This window comes from Hypomesus nipponensis, chromosome 17, assembly GCF_054491055.1.
Source record: "Hypomesus nipponensis isolate SF chromosome 17, ASM5449105v1, whole genome shotgun sequence".
In the NCBI taxonomy this organism is placed as follows: Eukaryota; Metazoa; Chordata; class Actinopteri; order Osmeriformes; family Osmeridae; genus Hypomesus; species Hypomesus nipponensis.
Genome location: NC_140377.1, coordinates 20,502,501 through 20,530,000, shown reverse-complemented (window position 1 = coordinate 20,530,000; position 27,500 = coordinate 20,502,501). Strand labels below are relative to the sequence as shown.

The 27,500-nt window shown below is 52.6% G+C and overlaps 1 protein-coding gene across 1 annotated transcript in view; it reads left to right on the top strand.

Annotated features, from left to right (window-relative positions):
• Positions 1-27,500, top strand: part of coro7 (coronin 7) — a 112,090-nt gene that overhangs the window by 21,788 nt on the left and 62,802 nt on the right. The window contains exons 8-9 of the mRNA XM_084678421.1: positions 12,603-12,689; positions 12,990-13,072. Of these exons, the coding sequence (XP_084534547.1) occupies positions 12,603-12,689; positions 12,990-13,072 (170 nt within the window). The remainder of the gene's footprint in view (positions 1-12,602; positions 12,690-12,989; positions 13,073-27,500) is intronic.

Sequence of the window (27,500 nt, the reverse complement as noted above, 5' to 3'; positions counted from 1 at the left end):
GTCTGGATCGTATGAACCTCCTGGGAAAGATCGCAGCGTTGGCGAGAAAGTCGTGAAGTCTGGTTCGCACGTGTCAGACGACGCGGATTTCTCTCAAGACCAAGCACCAAATGAGCTCATCTCAAGCTAGATTTGTTTCTCAAGACCGGTGGGGTGGAGGGTGGTTTTTGTGTGTGGGTCAAGGTCAACGTCCCGTGGCAAATCTGCAGTTTGCCTCCAGAGCAAAACTTTGTTTCCTTCTGACGGACGTTGTTGAAGGGTTGGGTGATGTCAGCGTGGGAGGGGTCTACGGAGCTGACTGACCTCTGGAGCGCGGCCTGGCCGGCCGACGGTAGAACGTTAGCGCCGGGCGAACGAGCCGATTCGCCAAATTGTCCGTCCCAGCCTTGGCGCCCCGGTGAATGCCTGCTATGCTGGAGCAAGTGAGGACTGAAAGTGCGATCTGGACTGCTGTGGAATTGATACCGAAAGAACCGAACTGTATTTACTGCTACAATGTACATTTACAGCTATTATTCATCTATGGACACATTTCAATGGCTCGTAAACTTTATGGTGGCATAGCAGTTGATTTCTGTTTATTTTAAGTCGGTACTAGGAAACAACCTCAATTTTACCAGCCGGCTATACAGCCAGAACACGACTGTAAAACAAAGAACTTAGCCTCAGTATTTACACACAAGACCAGGCCCCTGATATCCATGTTAACATCCACATCTGGGTTTCACCAGAGTTGCGTTCAGCGATGCGCCGGAGCACTTTGAAGAGCGACTCCTCTAATGTGGTCGCGGAGGAATGAAAGCCACCCCGACCGTGACCGACGCAATACCGTGAGCGCTGTAAACGACAAAGGACGTGAGGAGAGGACAGGACATAGCGCTCGTGGTGGTGGTTTTTCGTGACGGCCCTCCTCAGTCAAGTGTCTCGCTGTGTGTCAGCAGCTGTCGCTAGCTGCCAAGGCTCTTCTTCACTTGTGGAAACCGTCCCCGTGGAAACGGCTCTTTGTCTTGTGCAGTTGTGTCTGGGAGTCAGATGGCTGAGCGGTTAGGGAATCGGGCTATTAATCAGAAGGTTGCTGGTTCGATTCCCGGACGTTCAAAATGACGTTGTGTCCTTGGGCAAGGCACTTCACCCTATTTGCCTCGGGGGAATATTCCGGTACTTAGTGTAAGTCGCTCTGGATAAGAGCGTCTGCTAAATGACTAAATGTAAATGTCTGGCGCACAGATTTTCTGCGGAAGCCGTCTGGATCGTTTCTTTCTTCTTGTCGTCAGCATTGTGAGCACTACAATCGCGTCCTGCTCGATTGAAGAGCTTTCTGGGCTGTGTGTGCCGTGTGCTTCGCTGTCATCGTTCGATTGAGCTACCGTTCTTTTATTTGAAAGCCAACCACTTTGATCGTCTACCAAATGTCTGACACTGAAAGTCTCTACTAAAACCCTTCCAGATCAGCTCAAGGTCGAGCAAAACACCGACCAAAATATAGATCAAATCGCCCAGATCTACTGAAGGACGACCCAAGCACACTAATATCCACAGAGAGGGCCCGTGCCAGCCAAGCGGGTAGTGTCTGTTGGCTGTGTGAGGGCAGTGTGCCTCCACACGCCCTGAGCCAGCCAGACCACAGTCCGTCTGGCCGGCTGGCTGGCTGGCTGACTCCTTGTCTGTGGCTATACAGGCCAATTAGCACCGTGGCTAAATAATCAGGGCTTTTCCCCCCCACTGTTGGCCTTTATTTCCGTTCACACTGCAGTTCAACTGATTTGTAGGCCTGGTGAGATATCCCATGCTGACGCTGGTAATCTGGGTGCAGCCACACAACCCAGAGGCTGGCTCTGGGAGCCAGCAGGCAAGATGCCGATGTGGCCATTCAGACATCCTGCGATACGATTGGCTCTTGGGCCCGCGACAGCTCGAGGACACACGTGCAGCCACTTGGACCGTGGGTTCGGGGTATTTCCCGTCGTTCCCTCCGAGGTCGATTGACCGTATCGTTCCCAGATGGTGGACGACTTGAAGACGCTGTCAATGAAAATGTCAACAAAAAAAAGTGGGTCTCGAGTCGTACGTCAGATCGACTCGGCAGACCGGCTCCGCGGGCGTCCAAAACAAGCGAATGAAAAAGGAAAAAGCCAAAAGGGTGTCTTTTGATGAGTCACCGTGAGTGCTCCTGGCTTCCCTCACTAATGGCTTCAACACCCCAGTAAACACAACGGCTGAGCCTATCAGATTACCCTTCCTCCGTCAGAGAGCACCGACACCGGACGTCCTCGCACCGGCGATGGGGACGAGCTGTGCTTTTTGGCAGTGACGGTCTGGACACCTGCACACACACACACACACACACATCTACACGCATCTCTGGGCATTGTCACCTGACGCCCGTCCCCGGAAACGAGTAGTCGTACGGCTGTTCACCACAGAGGGGGCTCTGTGGAGCAGCATACATTGGCTGCCCTTTATTGGAGGTGTAAGTGACTGACTACCTGCAGGGGGCCTAGCACAGGGAGAGAGAGACCTGGTTGGAGTTATTTGTGAATGTGCCTCGTGCCTTGGCGGTGGTGGTGGTTATGGGGGGGGGGGGGCGGGGGGGTTAAGGTGAGGCTGAGTGTGTGTGTGTGTGGGGGGGAGGGGTTATATACCATATCAACTATCATCGACCTGAGTTATGCGGCAAATATGAACAACGCATTCATCTTGGTAGGTTTTAAGCCACAAACGTTCAGTCCCCCAAGCCCCTGTCCGAATGTCGCCTTGTTAACTGAAGGGCGTGGGTGGCGCGTGGTGACGAGGGGGCACATGAACTGGCCCGGTGACCCCAGTGGAGGTATGGAAGACAGGGTGCCAGCGACTGAAAACCTAGACTGCTGAGAACACGGGGCCCCTCAGCATTTCGCTGCACGCTCACCGTGTGTGTGTGTGTGTGTGTGTGTGTGGGGGGGGGCAGCCAGAACTGGATATACAGGCATCTTCAGGTTCAACGCTGACCTCTCTTCACCTCACCGTGTTATCTAGTCCTCCTCCCTCCCGCTTTCTCTCTCCTTTCGCTCACTTACCCGTCCGTTTCTCTTTCTCTCTCTCTCTCCCTTTCTTTCTCTCTTGCTCTCATCTTCTCAGGGATCTCTTTCGTTTCTTCTACTCTCCACCTCCAGCCCCCCCCCCCCCACACACACACTCCTCTGAACTTTATTTTTCCACCGGGTGGAATGATTTCTGAAGGCCGGTGTTTTTCCTGCCCTCTGAAAACAGTCCGGTGGCTGACGTCTTTGCGGCGGGAGGTCGAGCGGGGATCAATCTCTCCCATAAATCCCGGAGCGAATGGAAAAAAACCGCGCCGGCTGTCAGTCACACGCTGGAGAGAGCTGTAATTGATGCTAAAGAGGCGGTCTCCATCTATTTTCAAAACTCACTTTGAGCGGCTGTAGGTGTATAAATATGAAACGTGACCAATGAAAGGTTGTTATTTAGTTATTTGAGGGACGTGCTTCGCTGCACTTGTTCCAGTCGTTTTGATTTGCTTGCGAAGTATTGTAATTGGCCTGTTTCCGTATGGGCTCTAATATAGCCCGTGTCCCAAATGGGATATACTGTATGTGTTGTGTGCTTAAGGCAGGAACATAAGTGAACTTCCAAATGTGCGTTTGAGTGTGTATATTTGTGTGTGTGTGTGTGTGTGTGAGAGAGTGGACCCAGAGGTATCTCACCCTCAGATAATAAGGTTAGCCAAGGGAAAAGTTATTCTCGTCCTCCTTCAACTCCATCCATCAATTCATCCATCCTCTCCTTCACCGGGAGCTGGCTCCGCAGCAAGGCTGTGGGAAGATGGGTCAGAGAGAACGAAAGAAACCAAATCAAAACAACCGTTGGGGGGAGAAAGCTTCTGGACACTCATGCAGCTTACTATATTTATCCCTGGATCAGCCAGATAAGTGTTCCCTTCACTGGGGCTTCAGGGGCTGCAGGTAGGGGGTCTGGAGCTTGGGGCTCTGGGTTTGGGGGGCTGGGGCTGGGGGTGGAGGTCTGGGCTAGGCATGTCTCTGCCGACTTCCCTAGGCCTTAGCCAGAGAGCTAATTGTCCAACTTTCCTATATCAGTGCCAGCATTCTTATTTAAAAAACACACATTTTAAGAACAGATGGTTGTTTACATTTACACTTAGTCATTTAGCAGACGCTCTTATCCAGAGCGACTTACAGTAAGTACAGGGCCATTCCCCCAAGGCAAGTAGGGTGAAGTGCCTGGCCCAAGGACACAACGTCATTTGGCACAGCCGGGAATCAAACTTGCAACCTTCAGATTACTAGCCCGATTCCCTAACCGCTCAGCCACCTGACTCCCCTGTTTGTAAAAGATAAGGACATAATGGCCTTACTCTAGGGGCATGAGGTGTAACAAAGGGAGGATCGTGGATAACTCAGGGTGAATCTCTGGATTTGAGACTTGTGTGTGTGTGTGAGAGCGCGTGTGTCGCCGTGCGTGCCACAGTGATGTTATTCTCAATGAGACTGACCTGTCAAATAAAGGTTAAAGGTGAGCCGTGTATTCTGACATGAAACCAAACACTTGGTATAGTGGCAGGTGGTTTGATTCCTGTAATGATAAGGTCAAAGGTCATTTCTATTACAGCTACACCTCACAATCATCTAAGTATTGGCCTAATGTTGTAATTTAGTGAGAGAGAGAGATAACTGACTTTGGTCAAACCCCCAAAACGAAAAAAGGGATGGCAAAGCAGAGAAAGGAAAAAGCGATGACATTTCTTTGGTTTTCTGAAAAAAGGAAAGAGCTGGGAGATGGTTCCAATTAAGCCGCAGTAGACGAGAGAGGAAATGAAAGAATAAAATGGCTGGTTTGATTTCCATCTTTTCCCCTCTGTCTCCTTTCCCTTTTTCCTTCCCTCCTCCTCTCCCTCCCTCCCTCCTATCCTATTTCTAGTCTGCTACTTTTCTAACATTGAATTACGTCCCCTTGACTGTGCACGCTCTATGCTGGGTCAGGTCTGTTGACTAAATGAAGCATTAAAAGGAAATAAGGAGAGAGTAAGGGAAAATCATCGCAGGGCGGACTAATTACCCAGACATGAGAAGAAGAAGGAGTCTGTTTAAAGTGAGTGATGAAAAGAAAGAGGGCAACGGTTATTGATTAGAGGAGGGGGTAAATGAAGGAGAAAGGGTCCTGGCTCTATTAGAGGGTCTGGAAACGGGGAGGATGAGAGGCAGGTTGATGGATGTGAGGATAGGGGGATGCATGGGTGAAGGGGGTTGGTCTGGTGTTAGACACTGTGGAACTGGACACAGCATCCGAAGCACAACCAGCAATCAGAGTTGTTCCCCACCACAAAGCCATCTGTGGAACCAGAGTGTACAGGAAGGACCAGTCCCTTTAATCAGAACAACGGGCCTTCTGGCAAAGGGTTCTGGATCTGACTCACTGTCAACAGGACCTTCCAGAACCTTTAAGAACCTGGATCAACAGTAATGCGACCTCTGGGGGGAAATATGTGGCTGTTTTCCAGTCCAGTTTACTTCAGTCAATCTGGAAGTCATTTTTTAATTATGTATTTGGAACCTCAGTCTCATGGAAATCATTATTTTCCCCCCAATATTAAATTAGATTATTATGATTTTTTTTAAATCAGAATTTATGGAATTGAAATGGAATTTACCGCTACATTTCCACAGAGGTGAAACAGACATTTCAATTCTAGCCGTCCTGAACCCTTGTGCTGCCTTCGGGTCACATGACCAAAAGGTTCATATCGAACCATCGTTGTGTTCACCTAATTTTACCCAATACAAAAGCAAATAAAAATAATTTTCTTTTAACCTTCACAATGTGAGGGGTCTGAGACAGCCCAACGGTTAAAAGAAAATGCTTCACTTTATTTTTGTATGCGGTAAAGTTGTCGCAAACGAAGGTGGGTCACAATGACTGATGGGTCAGAATGACCCGAGGAGAACACAAGTGTTAAGACAAAAACACATTGTGGCACATCAGGGTGATATGATTCTAAACTGATTGGATCTACTTGGAAAGACAAGCACTTGCAGGTTAAACGCCGGTAGACGGGTAGCAAGTGTTAACTACATAAGGTCCCTTTCATTGGAGATGGGATGAGAGAAACAGTTGGAGAGAGAAAGAGAGTTGGAAAGATTACGATCGTTCCCATATGTGCACAAAGATACCTGATATTCCTCCCAGTGGGTGAATCAACATTCTGAGTGAACGACCCAGATGGGCTCTCCGTCTGGTGAAGCCTAGCCTAGCTTGAGAGAGAGAGAGAGAGAGAGAGAGAGAGAGAGAGAGAGAGAGAGAGAGAGGGAGAGAGAGAGAGAGGGAGAAAGATAGAGAGAGAGAGAGAGAGAGAGAGAGAGAGAGAGAGAGAGAGGGAGAAAGATAGAGAGAGAGAGAGAGAGAGAGAGAGAGAGAGAGAGAGAGAGAGAGAGAGAGAGTAAAAGCAGGGAGAGAGCAGAAAGAAGGGTCCTGTGTTTTTATTAAGGGAGGGCATTTAATCAATCTATAAATGTATAAGCTTCCAGATGCTGACTAAGATAGTTCCACTCTCTCTCTCTCTCTCTCTCTCTCTCTCTCTCTCTCTCTCTCTCTCTCTCTCTCTCTCTCTCTCTCTCTCTCTCTCTCTCTCTCTCTCTCTCCTCTCTTACCTCTCTCTATCACCTCTCCCCTCTCTGTCACCCTCTCGCCTCTCCTCTCCTCTCTTCCTATCTATTCCTCTTCCTCTTCTCTCATATCCTCTCCTCTCTTCTTCTACTCTCTCAAATAGAATGTGATCTCATCTGCTAAATCAATCTAGTTTTAATCATCTCTGACCGTCCTTACAATCATCATACTTTTTCCCATTTTGTCACAGACACCTGGATTAATACTCGTGGGTATGATGTCATTTCCTCTCTGGCATCTCTCACATTGCAGTGTGTTGGCCTTATATTTCAGACAGGTGTGCCCCCACTCCCTTTACTGTTCTCTCCCAACTTCCCTCCATCAGCGCTTCCAAGTCATGCACCATCTCTCTCTCTCTCTCTTTCTCTCTCTCTCTCTCTCTCTCTCTCTCTCTCTCTCTCTCTCTCTCTCTCTCTCTCTCTCTCTCTCTCTCTCTCTCTCTCTCTCTCTCTCTCCTCTCTCTCTCTCTCTCTCTCTCTCTCTCTCTCTCTCTCTCTCTCTCTCTCTCTCTCTCTCTCCCTCCCTCTCTCTCCTCTCCCCCGCTTTCCTCCTGTGTGAATTCCTCCAGCCCTGAGCTGTATGTTCCCCTTTGTTCTGCTGCTAAGGAAAACATAGCGCTCGTTCCAGTGTGTGTGTGTGTGTGTCAGCATGTGTGTGAGGTATGGGGATGGACATGAGCAGATCCACAGTGTCTGGGTGTCCAGGGCGGAGGGGTGTGTGTGTTAGGGCGGAGGCCAGAGGTGGTCTGGATCAGGACTGGATTTACGACAGCACAGCGGACCTGCTGTTTGCCTGCCAACCGAAACGCGCGCACATCCATACGTCCACCGTACACACATACTCACACACACACACATACTCACACACACACACATACTCACACACACACACACACACACACACACACACACACACACACACACACACACACACACACACACAGCTGCAGTCAAATGTCCAGATGTAGTGTCCTCTGAATGCCCTATGGTTTTAGCCTCCCTCCCTCCCTCCCTCCCTCCCTCCCTCCCTCCCTCCCTCCCTCCCTCCCTCCCTCCCTCCCTCCCTCCCTCCCTCCCTCCCTCCCTCCCTCCCTCCCTCCCTCCCTCCCTCCCTCCCTCCCTCCCTCCCTCCCTCCCTCCCTCTCCCCCTGTATGTCTCTGTCTCTCTCTCTCTCCTCTCTCTCTCTCTCTCTCTCTCTCTCTCTCTCCCCCCCTCGCTCTCTCTCTCCCTCTCTCTCTCTCTCTCTCTCTAGGCTGGGTTGAGTGACCCCCCTACTCTCCATCTGAAACTGTTTATTTGGTCGGGACGGGGATGAGTGGGACACCCATGATCTTGATGAATAGCCTCTAGACCCCCTGGCTCCTCTGATAACCTCACCAACACACACACACACACACACACACACCCTCTAACCCTCCGCCCAGCCCAGCTGCATGTTCGTATCCAGTGCCAAGGTCAAGCAGCGATGACGACTTCACCGAAGGGTCGACAGACGCGTGCCGACGATCAGTGAGTGGCGTGACGGCGTTGTTGCCGTGACGGCAGACGGTCAGGTCTACGGAACGCGAGAGACTTCTCCGGGGTTTATTTGCCAAGTTCTGATGTCATGGTACATCTTTATCTGGACCAATTATGTTTTAGCCCTGAAAATTATCAACCAATTTGGTTTTAGTCCTGGAGAGGATCAACCAATGAAGTTTAGGCGTGGTAAGGATTGACCAATGAGGTTCTATCTCTGGGACGGATCGACCAATGAGGTTTAGCTCTGGAAAAGGAGATCTCTGTAATGATACTAGAGCCTTCTCACCGGAGCCAAAAAAGCTTTCTGTGATTAAACTCAACATGGTTTGTTTCTTTAAGCTTTCGAAGAGTGGGTTTATCTCCCCTATCTGATATAATATGATATATTAAATATAAAAATGATACAAAAAAGTCTTGGGCAACGTTGGCTCAACTGTATGGCAAAAGTTAGATCCTAGCAACATACCGTACCAGTCAGAACCAGTCATTCAGAGACACAGCCATAACCTGTAGGTTAGCATACCAGTCAGAACCAGTCATTCAGATCCACAGCCATAACCTGAAGGTTAGCATACCAGTCTGAACAAGTCATTCAGATCCACAGCCATAACCTGTAAGTTAGCATACCAGTCAGAACCAGTCATTCAGATCCACAGCCATAACCTGTAGGTTAGCATACCAGTCAGAACCAGTCATTCAGATCCACAGCCATAACCTGTAGGTTAGCATACCAGTCAGAACCAGTCATTCAGATCCACAGCCATAACCTGTTGGTTAGCATACCAGTCTGAACAAGTCATTCAGATCCACAGCCATAACCTGTAAGTTAGCATACCAGTCTGAACAAGTCATTCAGATCCACAGCCATAACCTGTAGGTTAGCATACCAGTCTGAACAAGTCATTCAGATCCACAGCCATAACCTGTAGGTTAGCATACCAGTCAGAACCAGTCATTCAGAGCATCAGCCATAACCTGTTGGTTAGCATACCAGTCAGAACCAGTCATTCAGAGCATCAGCCATAACCTGTTGGTTAGCCTAACAGTCTGAGCCTGTGCTTCTTCTTGGCGGCCAGCTCCACGTCCCGCCGTTGACCGTGTTTGGAGAGGAGCCGCGCGGAGACGAGGAGAGCGGTGACAGAGATGTTCCCCTCCCTCTCTCTGTTTACGCCATGCCTGGCTCTCCTCCTCTCATCTCTCTCTCTGGGGGAGCGGGGGGGGGGAGTGCGGGGGTCTATTTCTGACCTCCTGTTTAATTGTAACTTGCTTAACTACATGCTGTCATGGTTTCTTCCCTTTAGCACTTATTTTTTGGTTGTTCACAATGTGTACTTCTTGTTTTTGGCTACCCGCAATGCTTTGGGGCTATCTTGTTGTTATTATCAGTGACCTATGCACTTTGTAAAGCTCTCTCTTGGAAGTCGCTTTGGATAAAAGCGTCTGCTAAATGAATACATGTAAATGTAATGTAATGTCCTCCCCTCTGGATGAAAGCGAACCAATTATTCACGGCACGGTGGAGGTGGGCCGACGGCAAGTCCATTTACGTACCTGCGCGACGGACGACCAACCAGCCCCTCTCTCTCTCTCTCTGTCTCTATCTCTCTCTCTTCGTCAGCAGACGTCTTTATCGCGGATGGTTCTCTAAAGAGGCGAAACATCTGCCTCGTGTACACTTTCCAGCCTACAGGCCCTGGATACTTTATGACCCCCTCCCTCCCTCCCTCCCTCCCTCCCTCCCTCCCTCCCTCCCTCCCTCCCTCCCTCCCTCCCTCCCTCCCTCCCTCCCTCCCTCCCTCCCTCCCTCCCTCCCTCCCTCCCTCCCTCCCTCCCTCCCTCCCTCCCTCCCTCCCTCCCTCCCTCCCTCCCTCGCCTCCTCCCTCCTCACACCCACCCACCTCAGAGAGGTCTACACGGGAGCACATCCTTTAAAGAGGCCTTCGTGGAGGTGTGGGGTCCACGTGCGAGCACTTGTAGCCCATGTCCATCCCTCGGCGGTCGGGTGTGATGGATCGAGCGAGACCCACCAGCGCCGGTCTGACATGGGGTTTTTACGCTACGTAGACTGGAACTGTTAAGACAGGGAGTGGAGAGGGATACACGTAATGTCGCCCCATCTCTTTTGTTTCTGCCTGTCTGTGTGCGCGGCGGGGTGTGTGTACGTGTGTGAGGGGAGGCCGGGTGCTCGCGCGCGTGTGTGTGCGTAAGACTGTGTGTGGGTGTGTGTGTGATGGCTCAAGGGAGTGGGTCCGACAAGGATTCCATTCCAGTGAAATCAATAGAGAGCCAGAGTCCAAGGTCCCTGGCCAAGCCCCTGTTCGGGTCAAAAGAGGAACCATTCATCCCCACACATGAAAGTGGGAGTAGAAGTCAGTCATCAACCACTCAATCCATAGCTTCGATGGAAATGGATGAAGGGTTTGACTCTGGAGTCAATGTTTCAACCAGAAGTGTATGGGTGTGTACTTTTCTCTGTGTGTCTGAATGTGTGTGTGTGTGTGTGTGTACATATGGGTGTCATTTACCCTCCACATGTAACCGGTTGAGGAAGCCGTGCGGAGGGAGAGGAGGGCAATGAAACGTCTGAACGAGAATGCAAAGGAGAAACAGACCCCCCCCTCCCCCCCCCCCCGATTTATCCCTCCAGCAGTTGAACCTCCGTCCGCTGCAGAGGGAATGTGGAGCGTGGCGGGGGGGGGGGGGGGGGGTGAAGGGGGCGGGGGGGTGAAGGGGGGCGGGGGGTTTGGGTGGAGCGCTCCTGATTAGGCCTGATGGACCCCACATGTGTCCCACCCCAACCCAGATGATAGCTCCGTTCACCGGACTTGAGATCGGTTTCCTTCCCCGTGCCCAGCCCCCGTTTCCTTAACCAGTTGGTGCGGTCTCATACGTTCTCAGCCCCTCCTGGGACTCTCCCACCTCCAGAGGGGGGTGGGGGCTCTATCCGTCACGGAAGGCGCAGGCCTTGTTCAGGAGCGCTACATGCCGGCTCGTGTTCTCTCCCATTATTTGTTTCCTCTAAGTGTAGCTGACAGCAGTGGTGAGGGGGGCCCGTCTTTGGGGACCCTGGTAGCTCTTGCCGTGCCCCCCCCCCCACTCCCCTCGCCCCCATCCCCCTCCCCCCCACCCTCTCCACCCACCCCACCCTCCCCATGTACGCAGTCACCGAGTCGCGAGTTGGCACAGACTCAATCTGCCATAAAAACGACATGGCTAATTTGGAAGGACAAGTTCCATGAAAACTCCAATTCAGTTTGCAAACCCAAAGACCAGTATTGATGGCGGGTGGAACTGAAGTGCTACTGTTTACACACACACACACACACACACACACACACACACACACACCACAGGGGGGCTATCTTTGGAAGTTGTGCTGGTGATCTCAGAGAATACTCTAGAAGTCTGAAAGTTTGGCAAAATTCCAAGTCTGGTTTGAATTAAGATGAGTATTCAGTATCGACTATTTGAACACGACTAATCTTGACTGTCCAAACGGATCAGATTGTGAGATGGCAAGTGATAGTCCACAGTGTTGTATGTATGCCACAGTCATATGTTCAGCTTGGTCCGTTCTGATTCCGTTCTGTGGACAATTTACACATCTTCATTGACAGCATGTGAACAGTAGGTAGCTGCCAATTGGCAGTTTGTTTTCTGAACTCCTCCCTAGTTTCCACCCCACCATCGGGCAGGCACATTCCTTCACCCCCCCCCCCCACACACACACACTGCATGTTCCACACACAGGCACACACAAGCCCCCCCCCCCCCCCCACAAATCCACATTGGCACAGCGGGGAATCGATCCGGCAACCTTCTGATTACTTGCCCGACTCCCTGATGATGTAGATGATGATGTAGTTGATGATGTAGATGATGATGTAGATCAGAGGTCTTCAACCCTGGTCCCCAGGGACCCCCTGTCCTGCACGTTTTAGATGTTTCCCTGCTCCAACACACCTGATTCAAATGAATGGTCGTTAACAGGCTTCTGCATAAGTAGATAACCCATTCATTTGAATAAGGTGTGTTGGAGCAGGGAAACATCTAAAACGTGCAGGACAGGGGGTCCCTGAGGACCAGGGTTGAAGACCTCTGATGTATATGATGATGTAGGTGATGCTGTAGATGATGATGTAGTTGATGATGTAGATGATGATGTAGATGATGATGTAGATGATTCTATAGGTGATGATGTAGTTGATGATGTAGATGATGCTGTAGATGATGATGTAGATGATGCTGTAGATGATGCTGTAGATGATGATGTAGATGATGATGTAGATGATGCTGTAGATGATGATGTAGATGATGCTGTACATGATGCTGTAGATGATGCTGTAGGTGATGATGTAGTTGATGATGTAGATGTTCAAACTAACTCCCGTGTTCTCCTCCAGAGCGCCAAGGGCCTCCAGAGCAACAAGGACTCCCGCATCACCTGGGTCAAAGACTCTGACCACATACTGACCACTGGCTTTGACCAGGTGAGGACCTGGACATGGGGAGCACTCAGAGACACACACCCAGAACACACACACACCCAGAACACACACACACATACAGTACACACACACGCACAGAGCACACACACACCCAGAACACACACACACCCAGAACACACACACACATACAGTACACACACACACACAGAGCACACACACACACACAGAGCGCACACACGCATACAGTACACGCACACACATACAGTACACATGCAAACACACGAAGCACACACGTTTGCGAACTGACCGACTAACTTCCACACGCGTGTGTGTGCTCTGTAGATGCGTAGCCGGGAGGTGAAGCTGTGGGACAGCAGAAAGCTGGGCTCCTCTCTGGCCTCGGCGTCTCTGGGGACCTCCAATGGGTGAGTCTACACCACGAGGGTGTGTGTGTGTGTGTGTGTGTGTGTGTGTGCTCCCCTGATGGATGGGATGGACATCCGCCACCTTCCCCTCGCCGATACTATTTTGACCTGGTTTTATACGTGTCTATCTGTCCATGTGTCTGAGTGAGAGGCTTGCAATTGTGTTCTTCAAAAAGAAGACGTCTGCCCTTGTGTGCGTCTTCCCAAGGCGTGTTTTGACACGGATGCGTGCAGTATGTCCACATGGGCGCGCCGTCGATGGCAACCATGTGTGTGGCATGGTGCGAATGGCCCCTCGACACGCTCCGGATCTCCCAGACCTCTGGATAGAGCTTCCCCACGACCCTGCCTCGTTTCTGGGTCGGGGTCCCGCACCGTCCCGCGTCCCACACGAACAGACCCGTCGTCTGTCTGTGGGTCCTTGGGGGTGGGTGGGCTGGGGGGGGTCAGAGGTCGAAGGTCGCACCCGAAGCACACAGCCCCGCGCCGGCTTCCCCCTGACCTCCCCCCTCCCCCCGCTCGCTCCCTCTCCCCGTTTACTTTTCGCACCGCCTACGCTGCGAAAAGCGGGAGGAAGGAGAGACTGGGCGTGTGGTCGTGGGGGGGGGGGGGGAGGGGGGGGGCGGGGAGAGGGAGGGAGGGGGGCGGGGAGAGGGAAGGACACGGAGCGTTCCTCAACCCAGAAGTCTCTGCTAATATATACAGAGCTGGGCCAGGGTGGGCAGCATGTTGGTGGACAGGAAGGCAGCCAGGAACTCTTTCACGCACACGCACACACACACACACACACACGTGTGTGTATGCCGCTGTGTGGAGCCACTGCTATGGCAGCACAGGGAGTCGGAGCTGGGCCGCTTCCAGATGACTAACAAACACAGTGCACACACGACGACAATCGCAAACTGTGAGAGGTGTGAAACCCCCTAACTGTTAAGGGGGTGTTTATATGTGTGTGCGGTCATGTACAGGCCCAGGACAAACACACACACACACACACACACACACTCTCCTTTGAATGGAACAGACTGGAATGTCCCTGCTTTGCTTCTTGTCTGTGTGTGTGTGTGTGTGTGTGAGATAGTTGACACAGCAGTGTCCCAAAGTACCCCCCCCTTCAAGCCACCCGTATCAATTCCCACCACTTCCTCCACAATTTGAATGAGACAGATAGCCGTCTGTGTGTGTGTGTGTGTGTTAAGCCTCTGGTATCCGCTGGCTGGATCTGAAGACATTCCGTATGGAAATCAAGGATATCTGTTGCGTCGGGAGAAACAGCACGCTACATACCGCACTCGACTTTTCATTCAGCTTGGCTCTGAACTTCCTGGAAACAGAATTCATATACGAAGGGGAAAGAATGTGTAAAACCATCCGTTTTGCACCGCTGTCGTCTTATAGGTTTCTAAAAGGGTATTTTTTTGGTATTTTTTCGCCCAGATAAGCCTGTTCAGCCCCATTCATACTGTCCATATTAGCCCCTGTCATCACACGAGAAGTGGCCTTGTATTTATTTTGCTTAATCCATCAATTCCACACATGACAAGTCATAATTATGTTCCTATCAAACAATTTCCGAATCCGCAATGACACCGATAATCGGTGCATCATCGTCCGTGAAGGTTTTTGGCCGGAAGAGTTTTCCTCGTCTGCTCCCTGCATTCCTTCTGTGTGTCCCTGTGTTGATCTCTCTTGTCTGTTTCCCTGTGTGTCCCTGTGTTGATCTCTCTTGTCTGTTTCCCTGTGTGTCCCTGTGTTGATCTCTCTTGTCTGTTTCCCTGTGTGTCCCTGTGTTGATCTCTCTTGTCTGTTTCCCTGTGTGTCCCTGTGTTGATCTCTCTTGTCTGTTTCCCTGTGTGTCCCTGTGTTGATCTCTCTTGTCTGTTTCCCTGTGTGTCCCTGTGTTGATCTCTCTTGTCTGTTTCCCTGTGTGTGTCTGTGTTGATCTCTCTTGTCTGTGTGTCTGTGTGTTTCTCGCTTTCTCCCATCCAGTCTCTCCCTGTATGTCCACTCCGTAAACCCTGTCCCAGTGTGAGAATAATCCACAGACATTGATCCTTCAGGTTCATGGCATTCATGTCATTTTTCAAATTGGTCGTTTTCTGAGTTCACTTGGCATGATTGGTCAGTCTTGTTTTCTAAGCTGTGATTCGTCTATGATCTCTGATCCGTAATGCCTCCCTCTCCCTCAGGATTAGGACTGATTGGTCTAAATGGCAGTCACATGGTGGGATCAGATGTCTGGGTGTGGCCTGTCTTAAGGCACAGCCACTCCACTTCCAGATGCTGTAAAACACACAGGGGTCAATCAGTGGACGAGACAGATGCCTTACACACGCACACACACACGCACACACACACACACGCACACGCACACAGACATTCTCTTCGCCGAACCTTCGTTTTCTTTCCCCAACTCTTCCTCCTCTTCCACCTCCTTCATGTTTGGAACCCCCACTCTGTGCAAACTACAGTGAAATGAATGTGAACGTCTGTTCAATGAGTGTAAACTACAGTTGAAATGGAGTCAACTACAATTTCAATGAGGGTAAACTACGGTTTAAATTCCTTTCATGGATCCGGGGCCCTGCCCCCGCCAGGGGAGAAGTCCTTCTGTATTGTCTTAAGGTCGCAGACATAAAGACAGAGTTGTTCGACGCTCATTCCAGATCTGTGTGGACGACTTGACGTCATCGTTGGGTAGAACTGTTATCTGTGACGTGGGGAAAGGTGCAGCTCCTCGGTGGGAAATGAAACAGGTTGAAACAGAGGCTCCAGAAAGGGAGGTTTGTGGGGAAAGCTCAGTATTCCCGTATTTGCCCGTATTCCTCCAACAGCAGCTTTCTGTTGGATAACGGTCAATATGGTGCTCTCTCTCTCTCTCTCTCTCTCTCTCTCTCTCTCTCTCTCTCTCTCTCTCTCTCTCTCTCTCTCACTGCCTCTCTCTGTCTGTCTGTCTGTCTGTCTGTCTGTCTCTCTCTTCTCTGTCTCTCTCTCTGTCTCTCTCTCTCTCTCTCTCTCTCTGCTCTCTCTCTCTCTCTCTCTCTCTCTCTCTCTCTCTCTCTCTCTCTCTCTCTCTCTTCTCTCTCTCACTGCCTCTCTCTGTCTGTCTGTCTGTCTCTCTCTTCTCTGTCTCTCTCTCTGTCTCTCTCTCTGTCTCTCTCTCTCTCTCTGCCTCTCGCTTTCACTCTCTCTCCTTTTGTCCTCCCCTCCCCTCTCCCCCCATCCCCCTCCTCTCTTTCTATAAACATCATTGTAATGAGTTTAATTGGGCCTGCTGGCCCCGGCTGTAATCAGTGAACTTAACTAACCAACCAGCCTGGAGAGTAAACACTGGGGACGTCATGGCGACGATTATCCCGCCCCCTCTTCACTTCCTGTCAGGTGACTAGTTAGAGTAGGGGGAGCTCTGTAACACACACACACACACGCAGGATTAAGTCCTCAGTGTTGTCGTTGCGATGGAGCGTAGGACTGTATGAGCTTGTAATGTGCCAATGCTGACAGGGTATTCTCGGAGGGTCACTTGGGATGGATGTGGCGTGACGAAACAGTAAACCTAGCCTGAGTTTAGGATTTCACCCCTTTAATTGTCTGCCGTCGCTGCCGATTTTCCGTTCTGCTCTCGCTGTCTCTTTTCGCCGCACACACACACACACACGCATGCACCAAATCATCGTGTCATCAACCTGATGAAAATAGAAGTTTTGTCTCGGAGTGTGCAGGCTCCGCCCGCGGGGCCGGCTGATTGGACCTGACAGAGCCTGTCCCTTAAGAGCTAACCTGAGTGTGTGTGTCGCTGGGTGTTGAAGTGTGTGTGTGTGCTGGGTGTGTGTGTGTGTGCTGGGTGTGTGTGCTGGGTGTGTGTGTGCTGGGTGTGTGTGTGTGTGCTGGGTGTGTGTGTGTGTGCTGGGTGTGTGTGTGTGTGTGTGTGTGTGCTGGGTGCTGAAGGGTACGTTTGTGTGTTTTTTTAACCAAGTCACAGGTTAGAATAAGGGCTCTCCCTCAGCAAGACAAGGCACAATGATGGTGGCTAGGTGTGTGAAGGGGGGTCCAGGGTGTGTGTGTGTGTGTGTGGGGCGGGGGGTTCCCCAGGTGTGGGCTGGGTGAGGTTTGAATCAGGGCGGGACAGGAAGGGTATGTGTTGGGGTGGTACCGATGGAGAGGGAGGGTATATTCTACCCAGATGTGTGTGTGACTTTAATGTGTGTGTGTGTGTGTGTGTACGTGCGCTGGGGTCATTCGTCTGTCCATGCCCCAGTCATCCGGTGTAATGGATCCAGCCCCTGTAATCAGCAGGACTGAGACCTGCTCTCTGCCTGTCCTGGCCAGAGTACCCTGCTCTCTACAGAACACAGTCTCTCTTTCCCTCCTCAGGAACACTAATCAATCACAGATGGAGCACCTCGACCAGGATTAACCAGGCAGCTGTTACAGCAGCCTGGAGAAAGAGCCAAAAAAAAATATATATATATACATATATAAAACGGTATGTGTTTACTTCTGAAAAAGTGTTTCGGTCAAACATCAGTTGTTTGACCGAAAGTGTTTTTAGCAGGAAGATTGTGGGGGCGGTTTCAGCACGACTTGGTTGGGTAGGTTACAAGTCATAGCTTGTCTGGGGGGGTCGTTGAGGGAGTGGGGGCTCAGGGGAATGTGTTTTTCGGGGGGAGGGGGCCCGGGCCTCCAACCCCCCACCCCCCCGTGACCTCACACGCTCCCTCAGAGCGCCTAGATCCTGACGCTGAGCGGTCGAGGCATTTCCTGACAGTGGAATCGCGGTCAGCCCTGGTGGGGTCTGGTAGTCATTTAGGGTTTCTGAAGGAGCGGGGGGAGGGGGGGGGGGGGGGGGCTGGGGGGGCTAGGGGGGGGGGCTGGGGGGGCTGGGGGGGCGGCTTCAACCAGAAATAGAGGCGGGGGGCGGGGGGCCAAGAAGTCAGAAATCCCCCCCCATCATTTTTTAAAGACGCCGTCTCAGCGAGAGGTTTTTACTGGGTTTCCTCTGGAAACTCGCGCGCTACTGACCACCCCCCCCCCCCTTCCCCCCTCTGTGCAGACTCAACCCGTGGAGCACAAGTCTGTATTATTCCAGAGCTTCCACTAAGCTGTCAGAAATCCACCCCCGCCCTCCTCACCCCTGTCCTTTTCCCCCTCGCCCCTCCGCCCCCCTCACCCCTGTCCCTTTCCCCCTCGCCCCTCCGCCCCCCTCACCCCTGTCCCTTTCCCCCTCGCCCCTCCGCCCCCCTCACCCCTGTCCCTTTCCCCCTCGCCCCTCCGCCCTCCTCACCCCTGTCCCTTTCTCTTTACCTGGGCGACGACCCGCCCCCCCCTCCTCCCACCCTGGCACACTTTTGAAGGTTCTTCTGGTATTCTAATTAAGTAGCTTTGTGAGGGAACATTTGTGAGACCAGGCTAGGTAATGGACCGGTAGGAAAAACACATGGCTTTTGTGTCTGTTGGCTGGCTGGCTGGCTGGCTAGCTGGCTGGCTGGCTGGCTGGCTGGCTGGCTGGCTGGTTGGCTGGCTGGTTGGCTGGTTGGCTGGCTGGCTGGCTGGCTGGTTGGCTGGCTGGCTGGCTGGCTGGCTGGTTGGCTGGCTGGCTGGCTGGCTGGCTGGTTGGCTGGCTGGCTGGTTGGCTGGCTGGCTGGTTGGCTGGCTAGCTGACTGGCTCACTGGCCAACTCCGATTCCCCCCCCAAAATGTTTATAAAATGTAATCCCACGGATATTTAGCTTATCGTCTTGGGGATGGGAAGACTTTTTCCCGGGTCAGAGCGACCTGGTGATGTACTTGCAGCTGCAGATCATCTCCCAGTTTGTGGTCAAATGTTCTCTCTTTCATTTTTCTGGCTGAGTTGGACGCCGGCAGGCCCCATGCCAGACCAGATGGGGGGGGTGAAGCCTTCACCAGCCACTGCAGTGTTCCATGTCAGCACTGTCCCAGACCCCCCCCCACCCCACCCCCCCAAGGGCGGTTATTCAGTAGCCCTGATGGAGACGTCTGTGTGTCTGTGTGTGTGTGTGTGTCTGTGTGTGTCTCTGTGTGTGTGTGTGTCTGTGTGCGTGTGTCTGTGTGTCTGTGTGTGTGTGTCTGTGTGTGTGTGTCTTTGTGTGTGTGTATGTGTGTGTGTTTGTGTGTGTGTGTATGTGTGTGTGTGTGTCTGTGTGTGTGTCTGTGTGTGTGTGTGTGTGTGTGTCTGTGTGTGTGTGTGTGCTGGCACAGTGACACATGCTGAAATGGAAGCAGCACTGGCGTTATTCATAACACATGGACTCATTGCAACTGGGTATTTACACAGCCCTCCATTATGTATCAGCTAGTGGAAGGCAATACTGGAGGACTGACTACAGGATGGAGGGAGAGAGAGAGAGGGGAGCGAGGGAGGGAGAGGGAGAGAGAGAGAGAGAGAGAGAGAGAGAGAGAGAGAGGGGAGGGAGGGAGGGAGGGAGAGGGCTAGAGGGAGGAAGGGAGAGGGAGAGAGAGAGAGAGGGGGAGCGAGGGAGGGAGGCAGAGAGGGAGATAGAGAGAGAGAGGGGGAGCGAGGGAGAGAGAGAGAGAGGGGGAGCGAGGGAGGGAGGGAGAGAGGGCGGGAGGGAGGGAGGAAGGGAGAGGGAGAGAGAGAGAGACCGGCGGAATAAGAGCCACTGGTGTGTGTTGGATGTGGGAACTTGGCGTCTCACTCTGTCTCTCTCTTTCTCCCTCACCTCTCTGCCGTCGCTCAAGGCGCTACTGTGGCAGGAACTCTGGCGCGTGCTACTGTTTGTCTCTCTCTCTGTCTCTGTCTCTGTCTCTCTCTCTCTCTCTCTCTCTCTCTCTCTCTCTCTCTCTCTCTCTCTCTCTCTCTCTCTCCCCATCGGTGGAGGTGGAAAACAGAGAGAGTTGGGAGGCGAGGTATGTTTCTCATTAGCAGTTGGTTCCCCCCCGGTACCTCCAGCCCCTCCCTCTACCTCAGACTCCCGCCCGGCGCAGTGAGTGGCACACAGTCACCTTACACACACAGGCAATAACACACACACACACACACGTGGACTGGGAGTCACTTGAAGCTGATATGAAAAACATGTCTAAACTCAAACACAGGCACACACGCGCACCGCAGGGTAGTGCGATGAGTCCCAGGGAGACGTGGAGGGGTCTGCACAGCTGGATGGTGGAGAGGAGGAGAGCAGACGCCCCCCCCCTCCCCTTCTCCCTCCCCCCTCTCTGGACATGCTCCGTGCAGCGTCCAGCTCCCCCTCTCTCGTCACTCTCCTTCCTCGTCCCGCACACACACACACACACACATGCACAGATACACGCACACACACGCACCATGTCCAGAACACTCTCCATCCATCTCACATGCAATCCCCCCCACCCACCCATCCCCTACCCCCCCACACACACACACGGCTTCTCAAACACTCACCTCCATCTGGGCCCGCGGAGTGAACTCTCCCCTCCAGAACTGCGTTCAGGCTGAGCTCACCCTCCCTGCCGACTCTTCGAACCGCGAGCGCCAGACCAGCTTGTCTCCCTTCCCTTCATCTCCGCCCCCTCGCCGTCGTCATCCCTCCGTCCTCGCCCCTGTCATCCCAGAGGGACGACAGGCTAGGGGGGGGGCCCGCCGCGTCACCGCGCAAAGTCTTTACTGACGAGATGGTTTGATTGGCTGTCGACAAGTTCGGCTGATGTCACTTCCCATGTGGTGCTGTAGCGTGTCCTCTCGTCTGGAAACACGCTCGCCGCTCGGAGGCGGGGGGGAGTGGGACACGCTTAGTTTAACGGGGGAAAGTGCTCAGACAATCGACCCTGTGAGAGCGTGTGTGTGTATTGTGTGTGTGTGTCTGTAATTGGTCATTATAGATGCTCTAATGCCTTGGCTGTCTTTTCTGCATCAGAGGTTTAAAGTCAGACCCAGGTGGGCCTCCCTGCGTTTGTGTGTGTGCGTGCGTGTGTGTGATGGTTGACAGGCTGGAAGAGAATAGAGAAGAGAGGGAACAACAGCGCCTGTCCGATCAGTCTCCATGGTAATGTTATGACAGCGTAGCTGTTTGCACCTGCTTGCTTATTGCTCTGTCTGGGGGAGGGGTGGGGGGGGGGGGGCGGGGGCTGGGGGGGGGTAAGACACTTGAACCAGAAACAATAACAAAAGGAAAACTAATTGAAACGTCATTTGGAGGAGGCCGACCAGGGGGGAGGAGGAGAGAGAAAGAAGGAGGGGCAGGTAAGGGTTAGGGCCGGAAAGAATGTCCTCTTTGTTAGACGAGGGGGAGAGAGGAGCGGAGGCCCTAAGCTGTAGAGGACCTGCTAAGGTGGTGAAGAGAGGAGGGGGGTCCAGGAAGGAAGGGGGTCCAGGAAGGAAGGGGGTCCAGGATGGAAGGGCCACAAAGTCAGCATTCAGGGAAGTCGCCTCGTCCCACTGGTTAGTGTGGCCTCTGTGTTGGGGGGGGCGGAGGGGGGGGGAGGAGGAGGACAGGCGGAGGATGGAGAGGGGGGTGAGGAGGAGGGGTGAGGAGGAGGAGAGGTGAGAAAGAGGGAAGGAGTGGAGGAGGGAAGGAGGGAGTGGAGGAGGGAGTGGAGGAGGAGAGGTGAGGAGGGAGTGGCGGAGGGAGTGGAGGAGGGAGTGGAGGAGGGGGTGGAGGAGGGGGTGGAGGAGGGAGTGGAGGAGGGGGTGGAGGAGGGGGTGGAGGAGGGGGTGGAGGAGGGGGTGGAGGAGGGGGTGGAGGAGGGAGTGGAGGAGGGGGTGGAGGAGGGGGTGGAGGAGGGAGTGGAGGAGGGGAGAGCAGAAGCAGGAGAGGTGAGGAGGGGGTGGAGGAGGGGAGAGCAGAAGCAGGAGAGGTGAGGAGGGCACAGGTGCCCCTCACACAGCCGTCCATGCGTGAGCACACATACAGGCTGGAACATCCACATTCCTGGGGGTGAGACAAATGAACTACCACACACACACAATACCCTTAAACACACATACTGTAACCATGCTGTAACCGTCTATACCGCCAGACATGTCAGACAAACACACACTGACACGACATTCAAACGCACACACAAACACACACCTGCAAACATTCCGGAGCGGGTCCATCGTCTGCTACTGCTCCTGCACACACGGACCGTCTCACAACAACATCCATCATGTTTCACCTGCAGGGAGACAGGGGAAGAAGACACGGCCTCGGTGTCTGTGTGCGGGTGTTGATCTTGGTGTGTGTGTGCGGGTGTTGATCTTGGCCAGCGTTATGTCTGTACTCTTTTTAACATAGACACATTTGACATTAATTAAATGATTGTGAATAGCACACATGCTTGCCATTATTTGGATTTGCTATTTATTATTTATGTCGGCAGATCTAGTCTATCTACCTTTCTGGCTGTCTCTGTCTCTCTATCACTCTCTCGCTCTGTCTATCTCTCTTTCTCTCTATCACTCTCGCTCTGTCTATCTCTCTGTCCCTCTATCACTCTCTCTCTGTCTATCTCTCTGTCCTTCTCTCATTCTCTCTCTCTCTATCTCTCTTTCTCTCTATCACTCTCTCTCTCTGTCTATCTCTCTGTCCCTCTATCACTCTCTCTCTCTGTCTATCTCTCTGTCCTTCTCTCATTCTCTCTCTCTCTATCTCTCTTTCTCTCTATCACTCTCTCTCTCTGTCTATCTCTCTGTCCCTCTATCACTCTCTCTGTCTATCTCTCTGTCCTTCTCTCATTCTCTCTCTCTATCTCTCTTTCTCTCTATTACTCTCTCTCTCTGTCTATCTCTATGTCTCTCTATCACTCTCTCTCTGTCTATCTCTCTGTCTCTCTATCACTCTCTCTCTGTCTATCTCTCTGTCTCTCTATCACTCTCTCTCTCTGTCTATCTCTCTGTCTCTCTATCACTATCTCTCTCTCTGTCTATCTCTCTGTCTCTCTATCACTCTCTCTCTGTCTATCTCTCTGTCTCTCTATCACTCTCTCTCTCTGTCTATCTCTCTGTCTCTCTATCACTATCTCTCTCTCTGTCTATCTCTCTGTCTCTCTATCACTCTCTCTCTCTGTCTATGTCTCTGTCTCTCTAGCTCTCATTTTCTCTCTTCCTGAGGTGGTAAAGATGTCCCCCAGCAGAAGCATGATAGTGTCATCCTCCCCTAATGTCCTTTTATTTTATAACAATCTGAAGGCAGTTCAGCCTGTGTGTGTGTGTGTGTGTGTGTGTGTGAAGCGTGTGTGTGTGTGTGTGTGTGAAGCGTGTGTGTGTGTGTGTGTGAAGCGTGTGTGTGTGTGTGTGTGTGTGTGTGAAGCGTGTGTGTGTGTGTGTGTGTGTGTGTGAAGCGTGTGTGTGTGTGAAGCGTGCGTGTGTGTGTGTGTGTGTGTGTGAAGCGTGTGTGCTAAACCGACACCCTGCACTTTGACACGGGACCATATTCCACACAGCTCAGATTGGAAAGCGGCGTTTCTTCCTTAGACGGGGGGTATTTCGAATGGGCAAGCAACATTCACTATTCCAAATGGCACAGCTGCAGTACACTAACATGACTATCGCAGGAATGTTTTCCGTGATGGATGGGAGTCGTCTCTGTTTTGTGTATAGTTTCTTCAATATCCGCTGTGTGCGAGCGTCTGTCTGCGTGCGCGCGCGCGTGCGTGCTTGTGTGTGCCTTAAGTAAACATTGTTGACTTGGAGAACAAGTGAGACAAAGGGAGAGGTTCTGGCTTAGGACAATATCACAGGGGCCGGGGGAGGGGGGGAGGGGCCAAGCTGCTGGACCATTCAGACAGCCCAGGCCCAGGGTGGAGAATGTCTTTCATTTGCACGGAGGTGTGACTGGAAGGGTACTTGACGGACGGACGGACACACACACACACACACACCCGCACACACACACTAAGATGAGGCGCAGGCAAATGCCTGCACGCTCACACACACACCTGCAGCCTCACACACACAAACACACACACACACCCCCACACACCCAGTCTCAGCTGAGCAGGGCCTCCTCTCCCCAGGGGGGGTCCTGACCCCCGTCCTCCAGTGTGCTCCTGCCACCATGGGCTAGCCATGCTTCACTGCTGCTCTGCTGCTCTGCTGCCGTGTGTGTGTGTGTGTGTGTGTGCTCGCAGCTGGCCAGGCCTCACTCTGTATACAGTGTATCCCCCCCCACACACTCACACACACACAGATATATGGGCTCAGTGCGTTGCTATTCAAACAGATGACTGAGCACAGACACAATGTGGATGCATGGATTGGGATGCATGCTGGTGTGAATGTGAACGTCGTTGCACACATAGGACACACACACAGAAGAGATAACTGTGTGTGTGACCCTTCCTCTATCCTCCCTACAACGTTGGGACTTTTCCCCCTCTCTAAATATGTCCTTTCCTCTCCACTTCTCCCTGTTCCGCCTTTCCCTCCCTCCCTCCCTCCCTCCCCTCCCTCCCTCCCTCCCTCCCTCCCTCCCTCCCTCCCTCCCTCCCTCCCCTCCCTCCCCTCCCTCCCCTCCCTCCCTCCCTCCCTCCCTCCCTCCCTCCCTCCCTCCCGGCCAGGATAGAGGAAGAGACAGAGGGGGGAGATGGAAGCGGGCCAAAGCCCCGCCTCCTCTTAAACCACATATTCAAAGATGCGGGGCCCCACGAATAGCACAGGCACACGAGCGTCTACCAGCTGAGGCCCAAAAACCACTGTCCTGGAGCGAGACCCAGAAAAATAGATATCTACCCATGTGTGGAGAGGAGAGGGAGGGAGGGAGGGAGGGAGGGAGGGAGGGAGGGAGGGAGGGAGGGAGGGAGGGAGGGAGGGAGGGAGGGAGGGAGGGAGGGAGGGAGGGAGGGAGGGGGAGGGAGGGAGGGAGGGGGAGGGAGGGAGGGAGGAGAGATGAGGGAGGGAGGGAGGGAGGGAGGGAGGGATGGAGAGAGGGAGGGGGAGGGAGGGAGAGGGAGAGGGAGGAGAGATGAGGGAGGCAGGGAGGGAGGGAGGGAGGGAGGGAGGGAGAGTGAGAGGGAGGAGAGATGAGGGAGGGAGGGAGTTGGCACAAGCTGTTCTTGGTGTGACCTTTTGCGGGTAAATCACATCCCTCACGGGGGGAAAATATGCGTCGGTTGAACTGGAGACCCCGAAACATCTCTTTCTTTCTTTCTTTCGCTCTCTCTTTCCCCCTCTCTCTTTCCCCCTCTTTCTCTCAATACATCTTACTTTACGTCTTATTTCTCTCTCTCTCTTTCTCTCTCTCTCTTTCTCTCTCTCTCTCTCTCTCTCTCTCTCTCTCTCTCTCTCTCTCTCTCTCTCTCTCTCTCTCTCTCTCTCTCTCTCTGTCTCTCTCTCTCTCTCTGTCTCTCTCTCTCTCTCTCTCTCTCTCTCTCTCTCTCTCTCTCTCTCTCTCTCTCTCTCTCTCCCTCCCTCCCTCTCTCTCCTTGAGTGTGGTATTTTGTGCTGTCGATGCTGGATGGATTTAGCTTTGTGGTTGATGGGTGGACGGGATGATTGAGATAGAGAAAAGAGGGAGGGAGAGAGAGAGAGAGAGAGAGAGAGAGAGAGAGAAAGAGAGAGAGAGAGAGAGAGAGAGAGAGAGAGAGAGGCAGAGCACCAGGGGGGGAGAGTGTGTGGTGAGGCTGTTCCTTCCACAGGCACAGTAGACTCTGTTTGGGCTTTCCACTGGCCCACCTCCAGCCCACCTCCAGCCCACCTCCAGCCCACCTCCAGCCCACCTCCAGCCCACAGACCTGGGGGGGTAAGAGGGGAGGGGGGAGGGGGTTAGACGTATAAAAGGTGTTAGAAGGGGAGGGGGATAGGAAAGGGGCAGGAAGGGAGGGGGGGGGGGGGAGGAATTTAGAAGTACCTTAATTATAACAGTCCAGTGTATTGACGTTGTGGCTTCTATTTTGAGTTTCATAAACCCACTGCCAATCTGATTTGAGTGACGCTAATATATTGCCCGACAGAATCCAAACAAACGTATTTCTCATTACCGCCTGTCAACCAAGAGTCCACCAAGACAAATACACAGACATGGAAATCTTGCTGTTTTACCCCGGGACCTATGAAAGGATCTCTTGTCTGTCTGTCTCCGCCTCCCTCCGCTGACTGGTCAGGACGTGTAAATGTGACGTTCATTTGCCCGACGACAGCCCCCAGAAGTGAGCCGCATCCGGCTCTTTCCGTCATTGACAAGCTCACGAGCAATCACGCTGCAGACCCTTGCGAATGTCCAGACCCTTCCTGTGGCCAGGATCAGAGAATAAAAGTATGTGTGTGCGGGGAGAGGGGTTGGGAAGGCAGGGAGGGGCCCGTGTGTGTACGTGTGTGTGTCTATAATGAGCCTTTGATCGGACATGAACCAGGGGAATAAACAGGTGTTTGTTGGACAAGGTCGTTATCCCAGTCCTGCAGGGTCAGAGGTCACAACCTGAGGTCCGGGGTCGTGGGGAATTAGACTGGCACCAGCAGGATGTTTAAAACCCTTTTTTTACCCCGGAATTAGTGTGTGTGTGTGTGGGGGGGGGAGGGGGAAAGTAGAGTTACACTGACAACAATTTAGGCACAGCCTCAAGGGTTTGTAGCTCTCTCTTAGTCAAGAACCCTACACACACACACACACAACCATGAGGAACCCGTGTGACGACGCTACGCTAACGTTCCTGAAATAGGTCGTCCCCCCCCCTCGACAGGGTAGCGGCCGGCCCTGCGATAGGAAGACGCCGCTGCAAGTTGAAATCTTCTCTCTCCACTTCCACATGGCGGACGGCTTCTTCTCCTGCGGTCTGTTCACACGTGAAGGACAGCGGTGTTGTGCAGTGGGAGTCACGTGACTGCCGACTGCTGAACAAACTGGTGCTCAGGACAGACACCTTAAGAGCACATTGTGATGAAAAGGATTACAGGCTACTAATCTGTGCCCGTCACCACCTTCTGCTCAGTATAAACACTCCACACAGACACACACCCACACACACTCACACACACACACACACACACTCACTCACACGCACACACACACACACTCACACACACACTCACACCCACACACACACACACGCACACACGCACACACACACACGCACACACACACACACACACACACATACATACCGCTCTTGAACCTTCATCTTTATAGATTAGCCGATTGCTAGGTCTACGTTCCTTCAGGCGCACACACACACGAGACACGCACACACACACACACACACTCTCACACACCCACACACTCACACACACAGCATCAGTCACAGCGCAACACAGCTGTCCCATGAGGACTCTGTAGATGTGTAAACACACAACCGGCTTGATCCATTGGAGTGAGGGAGCCTGGATGTGTGTATAAGTGTGCAAACAGGGCTGTGTGAGACTGACGGCTGCTGCTGGATACAGGGCTTGGCTGGATGCTTGACCCCGGTGTGTGTGTGTGTGTGTTGTAACAGAGCGTACTGGTGTGTGTGTGTGTGTGTGACAAAGTGTCTTTGTGAGTGTGTGTGCACC